The sequence below is a fragment of the Eutrema salsugineum genome, unplaced genomic scaffold (assembly GCF_000478725.1).
Source record: "Eutrema salsugineum unplaced genomic scaffold, Eutsalg1_0 scaffold_5, whole genome shotgun sequence".
NCBI lineage: Eukaryota > Viridiplantae > Streptophyta > Magnoliopsida > Brassicales > Brassicaceae > Eutrema > Eutrema salsugineum.
The window spans coordinates 7,249,508-7,270,130 of NW_006256612.1; the positions used below are offsets into that span (position 1 = coordinate 7,249,508).

Consider the following 20,623-nt stretch of genomic DNA (forward strand, 5'->3'; position numbering starts at 1 on the left):
ACCGGATTTACGTTCTGGGTTTCGGATCAAACCGGTATATTAACCGGTCAAACCGGGCCGGGTAACTGCAACAAGAATAAGATTATGAGAATATGCCGTGGAGTAAGAGAGAGTTAAGGAAGAAGATTCCTGAGTCATTCGCATCTCTCTCGCTCTGATTCTCTCTGCTTCTACTCGCTCCTTCTTTCTATTTATGATATATTTCTTTACAACTCTTCTCCTCGAGTTTTTTTTTTTTTTAGTAACGACCATTCGTACAGGTTCGATCTCTCTCTCTCTCTCTCTCTCTCTCTCTCTCACTCTGTCTAAGCTGCTTGGTCGGATTGTTCTCTGCTCGAATCGTGTTTATAGTTTTGCATGTTTTCTGTGCAATAATTTCCATAGCTAAGCAAAGTTTCCTAATTCATTCAAATGCGTTATGATCTGGAGTTGAAATTCCTTGGTATGTTATTCTTTTTTCATCAGTCTCGATCGTGGTTCTTTCGTTCTTTGTTGGTTGAATTGAAATCTAGAGTATCGATTTATCAACTCTTGGCCTTTATTTACATACTCTGGCGAAAACATAGACTACCAATATTGGTTGTGTTTTTGTTTTTTTGGTCTTCAGAACAGAACAAACAGGAAACAGCCAAGTAAGTAATTGCTTTGCTGGTGAATAGAGAGGCTTTGGTCTGTGTAGTTTCCCACAAGAGCCAATGAGCCTACAAACTGGAACAAAGTCAAGCAACGCCCTTGAGGGGATCCATGGGGTTCATGTGGTGTCTCATTCGCCCTTCTCATACGACCGGACAACTCAAGTCGGTGACTTTCAGACCAACTGCAAATCCTCAGACATGGAATCAAATCAGAGACTGTTCATCGAGTAAGTGACCGGCTCGGATGTTCTTAGTTCCACCATTTGATGATAGTCCTGACTTTGTTTCTTCTTTTACAGACGTGTTTGGCAACAAAGACCTCCATGTCTAAGGCCAATCCATTGCAGCATCCGAGGTACTCTTAGAAACACTGTGAATACTTTCCATCGTGTTCTTGATCTCTGTCATTCCAATCTCAGGATGGCTAATTGATTTCTTTGGCAGGTGATCAGAGTGTCTTAGAAACAGCTGCTAACGTGGCTACCTCGCTTCCTTTCATCCTCCTCGGAATGCAGGCACCGAGGTAAAAATGTTCTGTCTCTATCAAACTCATCTTTAGTAGAGTTTCTCTGACGAAGAACTATGCAAATGTAGGAAGAATCTCAACACAAAAGTGTACGCAAACTCCTTAATTGGAGTTGGGATCGCATCGACTCTGTATCATGCCTCTAGGGGAAAGTTGAGGAAGTACCTGAGATGGGTAGATTACACAATGATTGCCACAACAACAATAGTAAGTTCCACTCAACTCTTCTTAACCCCATTCTTCCTTCAGCCAACTTAACCAGAAAGACTCGGTTGTGGTTTGTAATAAAGTGTCTCTCAAGGGCTCTAAGGAATGAGAACTCAAAGTTCTTGATGGCTGCATCAGCTTTAGCTTTACCGTTTCAGCCTCTCATGGTCTCTGCTGTTCACACTGGAATGATGGAGGTACTAAAACTCAAACACTCCACAATCCTTTATCATAAATCAGTCGTTATAATATAACTCAAGGACACATTTGACTCAGGTGGCATTTGCTAAAAGAAGCTTAAAGGATCCAGATCTTAAAACAGCTCATAACGTACACAAGATGTCATCTTTACTAGGAGGTGCTCTGTTCATAGCTGATGATATCTTCCCTGAGACACCTTTCCTTCATGCCGGTTGGCACCTTGCTGCAGCCATTGGAGTCGGAACATGCAATAAGCTTCTTGAGTAGATCAGATTTCAAAATCGTTATGGGACTTCTCTATTCTTGGAACAGTAGGAACAAAATAGTTTCTCTGTTACTCCTAATCAGCCGACATAACTAAGAAGCATCGTAGCCAGTGATATCTATGTAAGAAGTAGATGGTATTGCGTGATCATGTAAGAAAATTATTGAATTATTGTTAAGCTCGTTGCCAACAATGAAACGAACAATCGAAAAGGAAGAACAGTCATACAATCGATCCAAAAGTCGAAATTAATAGACAATAGCAGAACAAAAAAAAACATAGAGCAATCATCAAGTAAGAGACTTTCTCTCTCTAACACATCAATTATGAAGAGTAGCGATGATATCTTCATCTCTATACAAAAGGAACCTGCAAAGAGACGAAAGAGACGGTAAAAATGAGACGTGGAGAATAGAGAAGGCATTCTCAGAGTAAATACATCGAACAGGTTAAGAACATACTCTTTCTCTCCAAGCTTGACTTGAGTTCCACCGAATTCAGGCAAAAGGACACTGTCTCCTTCCTTAACCGAAACCGGAATCAGATTCCCAGCTCTGTCCCTCGCTCCAGGTCCAACTGCTATAACCCTCCCGGAATTCATCTGCGTTCGATCAATTCCAGCAAAATTCATAGTCGATCAATCGAAAATACGGGTAAAAATTTAGTCTTTCAATGAGCTGATCAAGAGCGGCTCTTTACCTGAGAAGATTTCTCCGGTAGGAGAATGCCGGAGACGGTTTTCGACGGTGGAAGAATCTTCTCGACCAAGACACGGTTGAGTGTCGGGATCAAGCGCTTCGCCATTTCTAGTTAAATCGACGACGATGGAGATCGGATTTACAACGTTGATCGGTTTGAGTTACGCAAGATTTAGCTGGTAAAATGAACGTTCTAGGGTCTAGGGTTTAAGCAGATGATAGTGTTGGTGGGGATTTTGTCCGGTTTTATGGTGAATTGGACGTTTTTATCCGGCCCAGGCCCATTCCTTTTTCCATTTCATTGCCGTGTTCATGTTCAATTATTTCTCTCAAGTTAGCTCTTACTCCTTATGCCTACATCAGAGGACTTTTTACTCGGTAAGACTTTTTACTTTGTGATTTGGACAGTTGGACTATGCTTTGTTTTCACCAATCACAGAAAATAAATGAAATTTTCTTTATAGTTTGTGAATTCACGGAACACTGGAAAAGAATGGTAAAAAAAACTAAAAAAGAATTGGTCCTCTAGAATTCATTTTCCTTTATTTTTGTTTTTTATTTTTATAATTTCACTTTTTATTCTAAAATTTTACCACTCTTAAGATTGCTGATTTTTTTTTTATAGAGAAACACTGAAAATAAACATAAAGATAATCGTAAAGACAATCGATGTCTAAATTGAAGGAAAAGTAAATTTGTAGAAAGGCACAATGCACGTATGTAAAGCATTTTAAACCACAGAGGTTCGAGCGAACAACCTTGAATGTAACATTACTGTACATTTGTGATGTCTAACAAATTATGGTTAAATTAAATGACTAGACTACGAAATGAAAACAATGATTTAAAATATTGAATTCAACGGAAAACCAAACCGCGTTAAACTTTACCAAAAATGGATTGAAATTTAATTCCATTCTTAATTATATTAATTTTCACAACCAAGAAACTGACAAAGAATTGTATATTTGGTGATGTTCTAACCAAACTATTCAAAGTTTTTTGAAGAAAAAAAAAAGAAGGGAAAAAGTGTCAGTGACACATGGAGGTCCCTAAAGTGGGCAAAGAAGATAACAAAGCAACACGCGATCAAATACGCTCAATGTGTCTTTTAGGAGGTCCCAAGAGTATAATAAGTATGGGGCTTTAGATCTCATGACAATGATGAATAAATGGATAGGCACTATAGCATAAAGATTCACCTTATCATCCTAGAGTCTAAAGAAGAAGAAACAAAAAAGAGGATCTTGACACTAACATCGTATCGAATCTCATCAACATCTTTACTTGTGTTCCGGCCAAAGCCACCATAAATGAAAAGAGAACATTACAAGCCTTGCATCGTGCACCGACCTTTATTTATTTTAGGAAAATTTGGAGAAGAAAGCTAATAAGACAAGGGCCAAGTTTCAAACCATTGGTGGGTTTGAAGCTCTTTCTTGATGCGCCACGTTATTATAAGAAAAAGTGACTTGTTTTCAATTGATGCTTGATTACGATTAGGAAACTATAAATCGAAAGTTATCCACCAAACGAATGGCACACATGGTTTCTGTAGAAAATTTGTGTTTGATTTTCATGAGTGCTATTCCTCTCATTGTCAACTGCTCGATCTCTTGGTTGTTAATTCGAACGAAAAGTAAAGTGCTTGGTTTCATTATCACTTGAATGTAAAGTCTGAACTGTTGATTCACGTCAACTATTGAGAAAACTATGTACGTATCTTTAGCTATATATATATATATATATATATATAATATGTATCAAAGTCAGGTTAGTGATAACGGATGAAAGTTACAAGATGTCCAGAACAGTATGAAAATTTTAATCCATGAAACGATTTTATCTTAGAATATATATAATACAATACTACAATATGTAAAGTTATGCTACTGATTCATCGGAATTCTTACGTTGAGTTGGTGTTTTCTTGACTTGATCAATATTACATTATGCTGTTATGTTTGCCTCTCATGAGTTCATTTGTTATAATATTCTTGTGGAATACTCGGATGACAAAGCTTTGTTTTCTCTTTTGTTAATAACATACATTTTTGACAAATTTAAATCTGGATGCTAAGTGTTAACACATCGACGATAATTAAATACAAACCAATACGCTATTTATCTAGGTTGAATGACGACAAAGCTTATGCGATATAGTACTGAAATAACAAAATTTTAACTTGCAGCATCTAAAACTGTCAAATATACCCTAATGTAAAAACACACGCACACAAGATTGTTAGGACTTCAGTTTTCAGAGTCTTCTTCAAATTCGTTTATAACTATAAGCGTGTAGAAATTAAAACTTGTACAACCATTTTTTGTCGCATTCACGTATCGGGAAGATAAGAAAATGATAGAAACAAAATCCAAAATTGTATCACATCAGGATAATGAACAGACAAAAACATATCAAAGACAAATTTGTCTAAGTTGTTAGATGTACTAGCAAGTTGGTTCAGAATAGGGGTTGAAAGAAGGTTGAAAAATAGTTGAAAATAAACTAAAAAATCGAAGGACAGATCTTGTCACGGTCTCAACTCTCAAGTCCAATTATTATTTGGACGATTGGGTCACCGGTCAAATTATATGGTTGCAACTTGCAAGGAGATGGACATTGAACTCTTCTTTTTTCACTCCCAGATATATTTTTTGATTAATTATTAATCTATATATTCAGGTTTGAAATATATATGGAAAATGACATAGCAGTAGTAACAAGCTGGTAGTGTCATTTGACATGTTGTGCCACCTTCTCATTTTCCATATAACTCTCTTCTTATATGCCAACTAAATGGTATCAAATCAATATCATCAACTTAATTTTTCTTCGGAAAATACCAAAAAGTCACTAGAAATATAAAAAATACAAAAAAGATGATATATACTGGGATTCTTTTCTTAAACCTAAAATTACCAAATAACTTGTCGGTTTTGTGGTTGCACTTGTTCACTTTCTTTTTTCTATGTAATTCAATTTTTGTGGTTGCACTTGATCAAATAAACAACTTTCTTTCTTTGATGTGCAATTAAACCAACTTTCTTGTCGATGTTTTTTTGTTAATGTCTTTCATTTTTAAGAAGATAGTCTGTGATTGCTTGTGAAACTTTTTTGGGTTAAGGATTGGTTGTGGAACTCTTTTCACTTAACTATTATAAGTGGATATTAAATATGTAGTAGAATAGTAAATTCTATTCATTTATGGTGTGCACAGGTGGTTAATTAGTTATTCAGTGGTTTTTGATTAATAACCAAAGATTCTTTTATACTCTCTTTGTTCTTTTTTGTTTAATGTTAAAACTAATTATCGATGTTTTGTTTAGAAACAAATAATTTCTTAACTTTCGTGTTGTTATTTTACAAATCTTATAATTTTGGAATGATGGAGTATTAGAAAATGAGTTTCACGTTTTAGAAATGTAGCAGTTTAATTTTTATCTTGTAGTTTTATGTCTTTTGAATAAAATGATCGAGATATGTGAATAATTAGGCATTTTTCATGTATGTCGTGATGATAGATCATTATTTTTTTCTTAAATGAATGTTAAATTATTCATACAAAAATTATTTTTTACTATAGATGCGACTTTTAAAAAAATAATAAAGAGAAAGGTTATAGAGTTGAAAGGGAAAACAGAGTACAATCAGAGCAATTTAGATCACTATTAGTTGTTGGTAAGAAATTATATATACATACTTTTATATAATAATAAAAATGAAGTATATTAAAAAAAAAGGAGAAAAACAGTCAATTAAAGAGACAATGACTATACAAATATACGATATTGGCAATTCTCCACAAATGGAAGTGAGACCCGTTTTAGTTCAATAACTATCAATTTTACTATTTCCATGATAAAATTTCCTCCCACGGAATCTTGAATAATACCCAGCGTAACTTTATTTTAAAAGTACCTTGTAATGTATTAATGATTGTGTTGTTAGAAACCTATCGACCCTTATACGAATTCAGAGTTTCAAAAGAACAAGATGACCTCTTTATTTTATCGGTATACATAAAACTTAATGCACACCAAGTGGTGTTTTGTCCAGTAGCATAAGCATGCATGTTCTTTCAAAAGAGCGAGAAGTTGTGCTCCCATAAATTCAATCTATTTGAGAGATGTTAAGAAGATTATACAACGGTCACTTTTTTGGGATAATAAAAAAAAAAACCCTAATGAAAACAGAACACTATAGATTCCTTAATAAAGTCGATGAGTTATTTAGTGGAGGAATCCAAGAGATTCATGTGTCATTCTGAAATATGGGTCGTTTAAGGCAGAGTGTTTACTTTATCTGGTTTTGTCCGAATTTTATTATATAGCCAAATATATGAATATAAAATCTTTATCGACGATTCAATATTGTTTAAACCTCGCAGCACATAAAAGTAACTATGAATGGCTACTAATTTATATATGATAGAATAATTTTCTAAACAAAAAAATATATATTGATTTAAACTAAACTATTATTGTGGATAGATGGACCAACTAATGGAGCCACGGGAATACAATCCACAAGTGCGCAATGTGCGTAGTGCTTTCACATTAACTTCATTCCAAAAGAGTTGGGCATCAGATCCTTTTTTTCAATGAATAACTCCATTCACGTCCCGTTACTTTTCCCTTTTGTTTCTTTCTTGTTCTACTACTACTATTCTTTTTCTTTATTTTAATTTGATTTGGCCTACCAATATCCATTATAATATAATAATTAAATATATATATATCCATTATAACATTCATTTACTTGTATTATTTGACTTCGTGTTCATTACCCTCCCCTGTGACGTAGCACACGTTTTCATAGATCGTTCCCATTGTTTTATTATTTCTCTCTAAAGATGGTTAATTTTTTTCGCACCTAACCAAAATAACGTTATAAGAAGAAAAAAATTAGCTACGTTTTTACGTTGTAATGATGACAATGAAACGAGGGGTTAGAAATGCACATTATATACATAAAAGATTAAAACATATAGAATCTATGTTCATAAGTATAAAATATTACATTCATATTATGAAAATTAATTTATGGTAGTTAATGGTTGTGGCCTTGTGGGGGTTTAGTATGGATGTCGAGGTGACGAACCAAAATTCCGAAACATAATTTGAGAATCTTTTGGACAATATATTATATATGCATGAAGCCATGACGAATGGACATGTATTAGTATGCATTAGTATGCATTCATCTGATCTGATGAAGCTATTTTCTTTCCTTCTTGATATAATGGAAAATTACAATTTTTTAAGGCAAATACATGTCCATTCGCCTTAAACTTGCAATTTTTTTCCATCCTAGAGGCAAATATTATAAAATTACAATTCTCGGGTTTGGTTGGAATTTTTTTTTCTATTTTTTATGAGTTTGGTTAGATTCTTCTTGTTATATGGATATTTTTCTATATCTTTTCATTATAGTCCCTTTCGGTTTTTTCACCGGAAACAAGGAATGTCCGAGAATGATTAGTTAAATTAATATATACTCGATCTGATTCACACGAGAAGACAACCTTCGAGTATCAAACCATTAATTGGCATATTTCTATCTATCAGTTAAACTAATACTCCGTATGACATTAATTTATTTTACTTTTTTGGCAATGAAACCATGAAGGCATGAACTATTTTCTTCTCATGCATATCACAGATCAATGGTTTTTCAACGGTAGGATAATCTTTAAAATCATCTAGTAATTATTGATACAACAAAACACTATCCATAAGCATCTACAAATGTTATATTCTATAGGTATTAATATTTATAGCGATAGTGTGGGTTCGACTCATTGACCCAAGGACGACAAGTCTTAACTCATCAACTTTTTCTCTTTTGTCCGGATTAATGTAACAATTCCTAGTAGGCTAGTTGGTCGTGTCTCTGTTTGTTAGCGTTATTATTGGGTATATACATTTATCCATTATTATCAATTTATCACTGAGATTTTAAAGACTGCTTTTTGTGTTACTTTCTATATTTAACTTACTTGTTAATTTGTTATCATCCATACCATGTATTTTATGCATTATTTACAATTTCTCAAGCTGGCGAATGCTTTATATAAATAGGACATTTTTTGTATTCAATTGCACATAGAATTGTTGAAAATTTGGAGTATATGGATATAAATCAATATTCACAGGCTAAATAATATGTAAACGGTAAAAAGACAAACAAAATAGAACACCGGCACAAATTACAAATTTATTGCTCTTTTCAAAACAACAGTACGTGTAAGAATTCCAAAATAATTATATTTTTTGAAAATACCAAAAAAGAGGCCACAAGCTATACCATTATAAAATGTCAAAGACCGACCCAAAATAAACAATACTCGTGGTTTACATTATTAACAAAGAGCCAAGAGAAGAGTCATAACACGCAGTCACATACATAATTATATGGAGGTGCACAAGGTGGTCGCTCCGCCGCATAAAAGCACGGCGGCGAAGCTGAAGACAAGACTGAAGGAGACTTTCTTCCCGGACGATCCTTTAAGACAGTTTAGAGGACAACCGAACCGAACTAAACTCATACGAGCCGCTCAATACATTTTCCCAATCCTCCAGTGGTGCCCTGAGTACAACTTCAGCCTCCTCAAATCCGACGTCGTTTCAGGTCTCACCATCGCCAGTTTAGCTATTCCTCAGGTACGTAACAACTTCTCCGGCTGAGAGAATTTGCAAAATCCGACGATGACCCATTTCACCTTCCGGCCATTCACGATTGCCCTTTGATTAAAGTCTTGATCTTTTTCTCAAATCTTGATCTTTTTCTCCAATCAAGATTAATACTTTGTTCTTTCTTTGTGTTTTTTTTTTTTGGTAACATGTTAAGATTCTTTCTTTGTGTTTCTTTCTTTGTGTTTCTTTCTTTGTGTTTCTAAAACAGGGGATAAGTTACGCGAAGCTAGCGAATTTGCCTCCCCATAGTCGGTCTATGTAAGAATCTAAAGTGAAATGAATAATATTATCTTTATCCTTTTATTTCTACAAAGGAAATAGTAAATGTAAATATATATACACACGTGTGTGTTAATGTATGTAGACTCGAGCTTCGTGCCACCGTTGGTTTATGCGGTGTTCGGAAGTTCGAGAGATCTAGCGGTGGGACCAGTCTCCATAGCGTCGTTGATCTTAGGATCCATGCTAAGGCAACAAGTTTCTCCCGTAGACGATCCTCTTCTCTTTTTACAGCTCGCTTTCTCTTCTACCTTCTTCGCTGGTCTCTTTCAAGCATCTCTTGGATTCCTCAGGTTATAATTATATATTTGTTTATATTTACTCGTAAAGCTGTTTTAGTTTTGCATGAACCAACCACTTATATCTGTTGACTGTTCTGTTGAGACATGCGTATGTGTTCATAGATCAATATTGGGCCTGTGCTAGGCTTTACTATATGTATATATATATATATATTTTTTTTTTCGAACTAGAGGGTTATATATTATGTTGTGTTGATTTGGTTTTTAACTCTTAAGAGGAAATTTATCTAATCATATGTGAAAAAAAATAAAATGAGATATTCTTTTATCTTATCTGAAAAAAATAAGTTGATCACTATATGAAATTTAAAACTTATAAAAAACAGTGAACACTAAAAAAAATTATAATAAAATCGAGTACTTGAGGGAGTATTTAGTATTGTTTTGGAATGTGCAGGCTGGGATTCTTAATAGACTTTCTATCAAAGGCAACGCTAATAGGGTTTATGGCGGGAGCAGCAATAATAGTGTCATTGCAACAGCTAAAGGCTCTGCTTGGGATAACTCATTTCACTAAGCATATGAGTGTAGTCCCTGTTCTTTCCTCTGTTTTCCAACACATTAAAGAGGTTTCTCTCTTCTTCTTCCCCTGTTTTACTCATATTTATTTACCAATAATTAATGGTATTGTCAACTGTGCAGTGGTCATGGCAAACAATTGTGATGGGAGTTTTCTTCTTGCTGTTCCTGCTCGCGACACGTCACCTCGTATGTTTGCTTATCGCTCACTGTTAATTTACCACTTAAATACTCCCTCAACAATATGCATGTGGAACAAATTTTGGTAATATATGAAGCATTTTTTTTTGGTAATATGCATGTGGAACAAATTTTGGTAATATATGAAGCATTTTTTTTGGTAATATGCATGTGGAACATTTGTTACCTTGCAATTACAGTGGACTGCCATCGTTTTCTAAACCTTCTTCCCGCCATAAATAACGAACAAATGGTTTTGGAATAGAAAAACAACCAATTATTTATTTACAAAATCACATTTGATAAACTTTATCTTTTGAAATTTTATTACATAAAGTTATACTTTTTAGTCATTTTGATTAAAACTTCAAAGAATAACCAAACAAAAAAAAAAAAAACCGATTTCAGAAGAAAGCAAAGTGTTGTTGAATGTAGATGCAAGTATCCAAATAAACTGAGAAATAAAGTGTTTTTGAATGTAGAGCATGAAGAAACCGAAGCTGTTCTGGGTCTCAGCCGGAGCTCCGTTACTTTCAGTTATCGTCTCTACGCTTTTCGTCTTTGTTCTTAAAGCTGACCGTCATGGAATCAGCGTCGTAAGCTTCCCTCTCTCTCTTCCTTTCTCTATACATAACCAATCCTCTGTTTTTTTTGACGTTTTTTCTTATTAAAATCTTGTAATTTTGGTGTACAGATTGGGAAGTTACAAGAAGGTTTAAATCCACCGTCTTGGAACATGCTTCAGTTTCACGGAAGTCATCTTGGACTCGTCGCCAAAACCGGACTTATCACCGGAATCGTCTCCCTCACTGTAAAAACTTTCTTTCAATCTCAAACGCATAGAAGAAAATAAAAAAAAAAGAGAGTTTTGCAACATTCCTCGCGTGACTAACAAGTAACTCGATTCGAAACAGGAAGGAATCGCAGTGGGAAGAACATTCGGAGCGCTAAAGAACTACCACGTAGACGGAAACAAAGAAATGATCGCAATAGGTCTAATGAACGTAGTAGGATCCGCCACTTCATGCTACGTCACGACCGGAGCGTTCTCAAGATCTGCGGTTAACCACAACGCAGGATGCAAAACCGCGGTTTCAAACATCGTGATGTCCGTCACGGTCATGGTCACACTCCTCTTCTTGATGCCGCTCTTTCAATACACTCCAAACGTTGTCCTCGGTGCCATCATCGTGACCGCGGTCATCGGTCTCATCGACCTTCCCGCGGCTCGTTACATATGGAAGATCGATAAGTTCGATTTCTTGGTGATGCTATGCGCTTTCTTTGGTGTCGTTTTCTTGTCTGTTCAACACGGTCTAGCCATTGCGGTGGGGCTATCTTTGTTGAAGGTGTTGATGCAAGTCACGAGGCCTAAGACCGTTATTATGGGGAATATTCCGGGGACTGATGTCTACCGGAATCTTCATCATTATAAAGATGCTCAGAGGATCCCTGGATTCCTTGTCTTAAGCATTGAGTCTCCGGTCAATTTCGCCAATTCTAACTACCTCACCGAAAGGTTAGCTTCTAAATTATGTTATTTTCTTTATGTAGTTTGAAAGTTTGGATAGGATCCACTCATTTTTTTATCTCTTAAGAAGTTTTCAAAAGTCTACGAACGAATATGTTGATTTTCATTGTCACGGTTAAGTCCGAATTCGGGTCTGTTATAGTGTTTTTTAGCATTTTTAGATGACCGGTTTAGCTATGTTTACATGAACCACATTTCTTAATAGCTATTGCCATGAATGATAATATGTTTATAAACGTTGTAGAACATCTCGTTGGATCGAAGAATGCGAAGAAGAGGAAGCTCAGGAGAAGCATTCTAGCCTTCGGTTCTTGATTCTTGAAATGTCAGGTTAGTCTTAATCAAACCGATCCATTTTAACCATAAATCGGTTTTCGTAATTGACTCTGTTTAATTCCTTTATATATGTTAAAAAAAAAAGCCGTGAGCGGGGTGGACACAAACGGAGTCGCCTTCTTTAGGGATTTGAAGAAAACAACAGCGAAGAAGAACATCGAGGTAAAGTTGTTTTCCAAACCGGGTTTTCGTGACTTAACCAAGATATTATGATTTGTGTTTGATCTAAACCGAATATATGTGCAGCTTGTATTTGTGAACCCTTTAAGTGAAGTGATGGAGAAGCTACAAAGAGCTGATGAAGAAGAAGAGTTCATGAGGCCTGAGTTTCTCTTCTTGACTGTTGCGGAAGCGGTTGCGTCGCTCTCTCTTAAAGGCCCATCTCTCAATAACGTTTGACTATAATATATTTTTTGTTTTCTCGGTCCAAAATGTGATAATTGCTCGATGGTTAACGTTTACCTTTTTCTTATGTAATCTCTTCATCTTTTTATTTTCAGTATAGTTGTACTTTTACATTCCTCTCTCTCTTTCTCCATTATTGATTTTGGTCAAGAATCTCAAGATGTATGTTTTAATCTATTAGTTTTGCCAATTTTTAGTGTACTTTTGGCCGGTGGTGACATTGATCGGATTAAGCCATCGGACTAACTAACTCTCTCGTCTTCTGTTGATTTTCAATAACATTGTGAACTAAAATAATTACTAGAAGAAAAAGACTTTTAAGATACTCTAGCGTGAAAATCTATAAGATTTCATATCGGATTAGGTATGATGCTTTTTAGCGCCATGAGCCAGAATGTCTAAAACACCTTATGGATATTCTAAAGGGTGGCCTAAAAGTTAAAAACAAATTTCTTGGAAGTGCATAGGATGTCATGATTAAGCCATCGCTTATTAAAAAAAACAACAGGACAATAAAGATTTAAAAATTTAGATCTTGGCGAATAAGGCCTACACGCCCCTTGCTTTAGCAATTTATATGAATATTATTACTCCCTAATCACGTGTTTATATCACCACTACGGCATTACCCATCGTTAGCACTTTCAAATAATCTAAAGTTAACCTCTGCTTATTCTAATTCATACAGGTATAGAAGAAAATATTGAAGGAAACAAATAAAAAATAGAAAACAACGTCGTTTTGGGTTGATTAATTAAAATAAAAATAAAATCGTTGAAATTTCAAACCACACTAAACCGATGTTCTACCTGTCAAAAAAATCATCAATACACTTAACAACATTACTCATTTTATCTCAATTGATTGCAATCAAGGTTATCTCTTCTATCTAGGAAATAGTACCAAGGAAATGCTTGATGGGCTAATTGTAATATCATCTAGGCCTCACCACTTGTTTGATGGACTTAGCTATGTCATCATCTCATTATATTAGCATATCATCATCATTATAATCTCCATTATATTATATAACCATCATCATCAGCCTAGCTCAGTAATATCACCATCAGTTGCACATGCACGTGAGATTTATTATGAAAACTAGTTCTATAATTTAACGACTAATTAAGTAACAACATTGTATAGACTGGTCAAGCAAGGTGATCATGCAGATTCCATTCGTCTAATCGAACTTAATCAATTGGGGTTTGGAAATTATCCAAGGACGTTCTATCCCACTATGTGAAGTATATGAAAAGCCAGTTATGGCCAAGTTACTGGCCCAACAAAATTTGACATACATTTGCTAGAAATATTATGTGTTTTTTGTCACCATTAAAAAAACATTTGTATATTTTATTAGAGGAAACTATATAACTAGAGGAAACCCGAAACCATATCTTAGAAGATTGGTTAGTGAAGTTTAATTCTTAAATATATTACGGCGCCAAATACAAACGGAATAGAACATTTTCATTTATATGACTCTATCTATACACTAAGAAATTTAAAATAAATTATTTTGTAACATTATGAACATAACTTTTTAACATGTAAGAAATTTTTTGAATACGAATGTACATGAGATGTCAAAAATGAAGAAGCAAATTGACGTATAAAATAGTGAAAATAGATAAGTAACATGTTTAGCCAAATGTGTGTTTTTTTTCATAAACCAGCTTTTAACATTGAACGAAAAAAAGCTCTAAAAATTTACATAATCCATAATAAAAATGTAAGAGAATTTGGAGACAAATTCATATAGCCTATATCATTCAAACACAATCCATACTGAATCTTATTATATATTATCCTTAAGAAATTAATGGTACAGAAATTAGGGAAAAGTTCAGTCAGAAACACGGATGGTTGAAAAAAAAGGTGCGGATAAAATATCTATAGTAAATGTTAAAAACAAATAAAGCAAAAATAGGAACTTTAAAGTCGTCATGTGTTTGCTGTATAAAGGGAGCTGTAAAGGGACGTCTTCTCGTAAAACTATAATCCTCAAAAATCTCCTCCTCCTTCTTCTCCTTCTTCTCTCTGTCTCTGTTAAGCTTCCGTCATCACAGAGTACAGAGAGAGACTGACACTAAATTCTTTTGACTTCACACACACTCTCACTTCCCTAACGGTTTTTTCCACACTCTAAAAATTACACCTTTTGCCACTTCCTCCGGCGATAAAATGATCACATGGCACGACCTCTACACGGTGCTCACGGCGGTGATTCCACTCTACGTCGCTATGATCCTCGCTTACGGCTCCGTCCGGTGGTGGAAAATCTTCTCACCTGACCAATGCTCCGGAATCAACCGCTTCGTCGCCATTTTCGCCGTCCCTCTCCTCTCCTTCCACTTCATCTCCACCAACAACCCTTACTCCATGAACCTCCGATTCATCGCCGCCGATACTCTCCAGAAATTGATCATGCTCTCTCTCCTAACAATCTGGGCCAATTTCACTCGCTCAGGCACTCTCGAGTGGAGCATCACCATCTTCTCCCTCTCCACGCTCCCCAACACGCTCGTCATGGGAATCCCTCTCTTGATCGCCATGTACGGCGATTACTCCGGCTCCCTCATGGTCCAGATCGTCGTTCTCCAGTGTATAATCTGGTACACGCTCCTCCTCTTCCTCTTCGAGTACAGAGGAGCTAAGATTTTAATCATGGAGCAGTTCCCGGAGACGGCGGCTTCGATCGTCTCTTTTAAAGTCGAATCCGACGTCGTTTCGCTCGACGGTCACGATTTCCTCGAGACGGACGCTCAGATCGGAGACGACGGGAAGTTACACGTCACCGTTAGGAAATCGAACGCTTCTCGGAGATCTTTTTGTGGTCCTAACATGACTCCTCGTCCGTCGAATCTCACCGGAGCTGAGATTTATAGTCTCAGCACGACTCCGAGAGGATCTAATTTCAATAACTCCGATTTCTACTCTATGATGGGGTTTCCCGGTGGCCGGTTATCGAATTTTGGACCGGCGGATATGTATTCCGTTCAGTCGTCGAGGGGACCAACTCCAAGACCGTCGAATTTCGATGAGAATTGTGCTATGGCTTCGTCGCCGAGATTCGGGTATTACCCGGGACCAGCCGGGTCGTACCCAGCTCCTAACCCGGAATTCTCCTCCGCCGCTAGTAAAACCGGTAGCAAAAGCCATCATCATGCCGGAGGAAAATCGAATAGTCATGACGCGAAGGAGCTCCATATGTTCGTGTGGGGATCCAACGGGTCACCCGTTTCGGATAGACCGGGTCTTCAAGTATTCGGCGGAGCTAACGAACAAGCTGGAAAATCCGACCAAGGCGCTAAAGAGATTCGAATGTTGGTCTCTGATCCTCCTCAGAACGCAGAAAGCAAAGGTTTTTATTTAAGGTTAACTTTATTTCTCTAGAACCAGAGTGAGACAAAAATCTCAAACGAAATTGCTTAAATTTGACAGTTATTGGTCCGACGAACGGAGACTTTGGCGGCGAAGAAGAGTCGGAGAGAGCGAAGGAAGGACCAAACGGACTACACAAGCTTCGATGTAACTCTACGGCGGAGCTAAACCCTAAAGAAGCCAACGAAACCGGACCGGTTAAACATATGCCGCCGGCGAGTGTGATGACTCGGTTGATACTGATAATGGTGTGGAGAAAACTGATCAGAAACCCAAACACTTACTCTAGTCTCATTGGCCTTATTTGGGCCCTCGTCGCTTTCCGGTAACTAAATAAACAAAATCAATCAATATGCAAAACTATTATGTGATTAGAACTTATTGGTGATTGGATTATGAAGGTGGAATGTGGCGATGCCTAAAATCATTCAGCAATCAATCTCAATTCTCTCTGATGCTGGTCTTGGTATGGCAATGTTCAGTTTGGGTGAGTATACGCATTCGTACGGAAATTCAGCATATTTTTTTTTGGTTGATAGTCGAAAATGGTTTTTAGTATTTTTTTTAGATTTTGTTGGGTGGCCCATTTACGGGATGGACCATCCGACAGGTAGGGTCGATGAAGCGAGGTCGTATTATATAAGTGGTCGTGGTGGGAGGACAAAGCTCGTGTCTCTTTAATTTGTTGTCATGCTCCCTCCAAATATTATTAAGTGGAAGCTGATTGGAGTTACATTACATTTAACGTGTATGCTATTGCTATCAGCATTTATTGGATTTTAGATTACATTTTACATGATGTATATGGACCATCTTTTGTTTGTTTTTGAGTGGAAGAAAAAAATACTAATTAGTAAATTGATTGTTCAAATGGTGAAGGGTTGTTCATGGCGTTGCAACCCAAGTTAATCGCTTGCGGAAACTCCACGGCGACTTTTGCAATGGCGGTGAGGTTCTTGACAGGACCAGCAGTAATGGCCGTTGCAGCCATGGGTATCGGATTACGCGGAGATCTATTACGTGTGGCCATTGTTCAGGTAAATTAAAATATATTCCGCTTTTTGTTAAGCAATCTCTGCTAAAAATTCATTTAATAGAATGTTTTGTGGTACCATTGTGTTAGGCTGCATTGCCTCAAGGAATCGTGCCGTTTGTGTTTGCAAAAGAGTACAATGTTCATCCAGCAATCTTGAGTACAGGGTAAGTATTTTATATCGGATCGGAAGTAAAATAAATTTCATTCATAAGATAAGGTTTACTAATATATGTTATTGACTTATGTGGATTGATATTGCAGGGTAATATTCGGAATGCTTATCGCACTACCGATCACACTTGTTTACTACATTCTACTCGGGCTATAAGCTCTGTATAATAGAGAAGTTTTGCTTCCGGATAAAGAGAAACAAGAGAGTTCCAAGATTAGTGGAACAAAGCTAGAGAAATGTAACACAAGAGGTTTAGTAAGGGTACCAAGTTTTGATTTGAAAGATCGAAAAGCTCTTTTTTCTTGTCTATAATTTCTAGAAGATTATTTGAGAAAGAAGGGGATGACAATGAGAGAAGAAGAGCACAAGGGAAACAAGGACAGATGCAACCAATAGAGGATAAAACCTTATTATGATATAGTATTTGATTTTGCAACTTTTTTTTTCTACTTGTGATGTGTTGTTTTGAATTAGGTAGGTATTGGGCTAGTGTTAAAACGCTTCAGCTTTTTACTAATGTGTTGATCGTTTTTGCGTAAAGTGTGGTTTTTTTTTTTGTATATTATCCTTTCACATCTGGTGATGTATAATTACCAGTTACCATTATCTAAATTATATTAGAATAATTTTTCTACTATAGCGATTACGTGTCCAGCAGTCTACATCCACATCAAAAACACCTTAACAGTTTAATATTTGTTGTTTTAAGACATAACCTGAGTAAAATGAAGAAAATCAACTTAAAACATGGAAATAACGAGGTGGAAGTAAGTACACCACTTGAGAAGTCTCTATTTACCATTTAGAGCAATGGTTTGCCATCATGAGTGGGAAGAAATGGGTTGCACTCAAACCTTTTTGTGTCGTCGTTTAGTAAACCGTGTGTGATGTATCACAATATCAAGAGAAAAAGGTAAATTAAGAGACAAAAAGTTATATAAAAGTAAAAAGCAAAATAAAATATAAACGAGAAAAGCCGAAACAAAAAAGAGGTAGTATAAAAGCTTCTTTACTCCTTTTTGTAAAGTGCTTTACTGCTTTAACTGTTTTCTTACTTTTTTCTTTCAAGTATTTCTGGGTATGTTCTCAGATATAGGAAAACGATTGAAAATGACCCATTTTTCGGTGATGTGTCATTTTTTTTTTTTTTTTTTTTTTTTTTTCGACGGTGATGTGTCATTTTAAAATGGTCCATTAGGTTATGTTAATAAATTAATTAATTACGTAGTCTCTCCGACCATTGCTCCTTATTTTGCGGTGAACAAAGACCAAACCCAGACTGTCATATTTTAAATTCTATGAAAACAAATTTTCTTGAATTCTACCAATTATGACAGATAATTTGTTCAGGCAGCTCTATTCAAGTCTTATAAATATTGGTGGGTGTGAATGATCGTTGGGTTCCGTAAATATGTAACCATAGATCTATTGAATTGGATGTCGAAGTAGTAGGGAACATACTCAACGCTTATCTTTTCCTTTTAGAAAATCGGAGAGGTCTTTTTCTTAACAAATAACCTACAATCAAGGATTAAACCAGCCATTGGAAAAGTAAATAATTAATGTGGTTGATCTCGAGATTAACATATTTCGTCATCAACAAACTTGTACGCAATCTTAACTTCTTAAGACCAACATGCCTCGCACAAAAGCTGTAATGAACTCCGTGCACCATCAATTTCATTTTTAAAAAAATATATTTAATCATTACGTCATTCCATAAAACCACTGACATCGAAGAAATTTTTCATTTTCGCAAGTCTTGTACTTAAGTTAAGTTTTTATTTTATTTTACTGATTTCGTCATTCCACTTCTTGATATATTAATTTTTTTATTGCCCTTGATTATCTGTTTGTACAGTGCAACAAATCATAGCCATACATGAAGATATATGTTGAAGTGTGACGAGTGACTAATGACTAGTGAGTAGTGACTAGTGTACTTGTGAGAAAGGAAAGAGACAATGTCTAAAATTGTCTGCTTGTTGCTTGGTAGCTTCTTCTTCTTCTTTTTCTGTCTAATGCCTCTATTATTCTCTCGGCCCACTCCATCATCTCATGTGCTCTCTATACAAATCATAGACCTTCCTCTCCTTGTCTCTTTGCGACAGTACTCTCTTCATTGGACTTTACCCCAATTCATACATACATTTTGTAATAACATTACATTTTCTTATATCGAAATTGTCATAGGCTTCGATAAAGTTCACTAAACTGATGTAACCAGCAACTGCCAAACAGGTATCGTGAGCAGGGGTGGATGCAGGTGAGTGAATATGGGGTCATGTACCCCCTACTCTTTTTTATTTTTTTATTCAATAAACTTTAAAAAAAGAGTTAATGCATGAAACTATCCTCCTAAGCATAGTTTATTGCCAGAGTATTCTTGGATAAGTCTACCTTGCTAGACAATCTTTAATAAGTTTGTCAATGTTCATTTTAACCCGAGGATACACAGTATTACAGAATTGCCATTTTTAATTATATTGTTTTATTTTTAAAGAGATATTAATAAAAATAGAAATAGGTTAAGTTAAGATTGGAGAGTCTTGTTGGTTTCTGAAAAAAAAGAACGATAGCGGCGACGAGTGCGATGGCGAAGGCGAAAAGGAACGAACGAACTTTCTCGACCAGATTCCGGCGGAGATTGAAGGTTTTTCGTTAAGATCTTCTTCCTCACACTTCTATGTTCTTTCCTCTTTGTTTACAAAAGTTTCTGCACCGTTCAAAGCATCTGCAGAGTTCGACGACGACTTCTAGGGTTCGAGTCGTCTGCAGATTTCGAGGAGTTGCCGGAATTACTTTCCGAAATTACCTTGCGGCGCCGTTTTAGTATTCGACAGTAAGGATTAGACAGCGAAAATTACCTTGCGGCGCCGTTTTTGTTCGGTAAAATCTAACCCTAATTTTTTGTTTGCAGGTGTTAGGGAAATTCCTGGTGGGTTAGAGGAAATCCGGTGAGGGTGAAGATCTACGGTGAGTTAGGGTTATATTATGGTCGATTTATTGTTAATTAAGCGGATTTTTTGTTATTTATATATAAAATGAGTAGTAGACTTGTTTCTATAAAGAGTAGTATACTTGTTCATAAATGAGAAAGAGTAGTAGACTTGTTTAGAAAAGCAGAAAGAGTAGTGCACTTGTTCAGTAAAGATAGAGTTTAGTTTAGTACGTAGACTTGTTCATAAATGATTGAGAGTGGTAGACATGTTCAGTAAAGATAGAGTTTAGTTTAGTAGACTTGT

General features: G+C 35.9%; 4 protein-coding genes across 4 annotated transcripts; 3 read left to right on the forward strand and 1 right to left on the reverse strand.

Annotated features, from left to right (window-relative positions):
• Window positions 1-180: 180 nt before the first annotated feature.
• LOC18992644 lies at window positions 181-2,024 on the forward strand. The gene is made up of 7 exons (XM_006416061.2): window positions 181-260; window positions 608-862; window positions 935-990; window positions 1,080-1,158; window positions 1,230-1,368; window positions 1,452-1,565; window positions 1,645-2,024. The coding sequence occupies exons 2-7, from the start codon at window positions 696-698 to the stop codon at window positions 1,834-1,836; spliced, it is 747 nt and encodes a 248-aa protein (XP_006416124.1). The 5' UTR covers window positions 181-260; window positions 608-695; the 3' UTR covers window positions 1,837-2,024.
• LOC18992645 (10 kDa chaperonin, mitochondrial) lies at window positions 1,977-2,749 on the reverse strand. The gene is made up of 3 exons (XM_006416062.2): window positions 2,534-2,749; window positions 2,296-2,435; window positions 1,977-2,203 (listed from the first exon to the last, which is right to left on the reverse strand). Exons 1-3 carry the CDS (start codon window positions 2,636-2,638, stop codon window positions 2,155-2,157), a joined length of 294 nt encoding a protein of 97 aa, XP_006416125.1. The 5' UTR covers window positions 2,639-2,749; the 3' UTR covers window positions 1,977-2,154.
• Window positions 2,750-8,886: 6,137 nt separating this feature from the next.
• On the forward strand, window positions 8,887-12,973 carry LOC18992646 (probable sulfate transporter 3.3). Its single transcript, XM_006416063.2, is given in 12 exon segments — window positions 8,887-9,198; window positions 9,440-9,472; window positions 9,474-9,489; window positions 9,596-9,803; window positions 10,210-10,381; window positions 10,455-10,520; window positions 10,994-11,107; window positions 11,206-11,322; window positions 11,426-12,030; window positions 12,287-12,372; window positions 12,464-12,540; window positions 12,625-12,973. Coding segments are annotated over 12 exon segments (1,896 nt in total). The 5' UTR covers window positions 8,887-8,949; the 3' UTR covers window positions 12,778-12,973.
• Window positions 12,974-14,621: 1,648 nt separating this feature from the next.
• LOC18992647 (auxin efflux carrier component 7) lies at window positions 14,622-18,012 on the forward strand. The gene is made up of 6 exons (XM_006416064.2): window positions 14,622-16,150; window positions 16,231-16,495; window positions 16,572-16,657; window positions 17,050-17,207; window positions 17,294-17,370; window positions 17,468-18,012. Exons 1-6 carry the CDS (start codon window positions 14,971-14,973, stop codon window positions 17,532-17,534), a joined length of 1,833 nt encoding a protein of 610 aa, XP_006416127.1. The 5' UTR covers window positions 14,622-14,970; the 3' UTR covers window positions 17,535-18,012.
• The last annotated feature ends 2,611 nt before the right edge of the window (window positions 18,013-20,623 follow it).

Excerpts from the sequence above, each read along its gene's own strand:
- LOC18992644 (XM_006416061.2), top strand. The coding sequence starts at position 696 with ATGAGCCTACAAACTGGAACAAAGTCAAGCAACGCCCTTGAGGGGATC. Across the intron at positions 1,159-1,229 it reads CTCGGAATGCAGGCACCGAG|GAAGAATCTCAACACAAAAG; the intron begins GTAAAAATGTTC and ends ATGCAAATGTAG. Across the intron at positions 1,369-1,451 it reads TGATTGCCACAACAACAATA|TGTCTCTCAAGGGCTCTAAG; the intron begins GTAAGTTCCACT and ends TTTGTAATAAAG.
- LOC18992645 (XM_006416062.2), bottom strand. The coding sequence starts at position 2,638 with ATGGCGAAGCGCTTGATCCCGACACTCAACCGTGTCTTGGTCGAGAAG. Across the intron at positions 2,436-2,533 it reads TACCGGAGAAATCTTCTCAG|ATGAATTCCGGGAGGGTTAT; the intron begins GTAAAGAGCCGC and ends GATCGAACGCAG. Across the intron at positions 2,204-2,295 it reads GTCAAGCTTGGAGAGAAAGA|GTTCCTTTTGTATAGAGATG; the intron begins GTATGTTCTTAA and ends GTCTCTTTGCAG.
- LOC18992647 (XM_006416064.2), top strand. The coding sequence starts at position 14,971 with ATGATCACATGGCACGACCTCTACACGGTGCTCACGGCGGTGATTCCA. Across the intron at positions 17,208-17,293 it reads TACGTGTGGCCATTGTTCAG|GCTGCATTGCCTCAAGGAAT; the intron begins GTAAATTAAAAT and ends CCATTGTGTTAG. Across the intron at positions 17,371-17,467 it reads CCAGCAATCTTGAGTACAGG|GGTAATATTCGGAATGCTTA; the intron begins GTAAGTATTTTA and ends TTGATATTGCAG.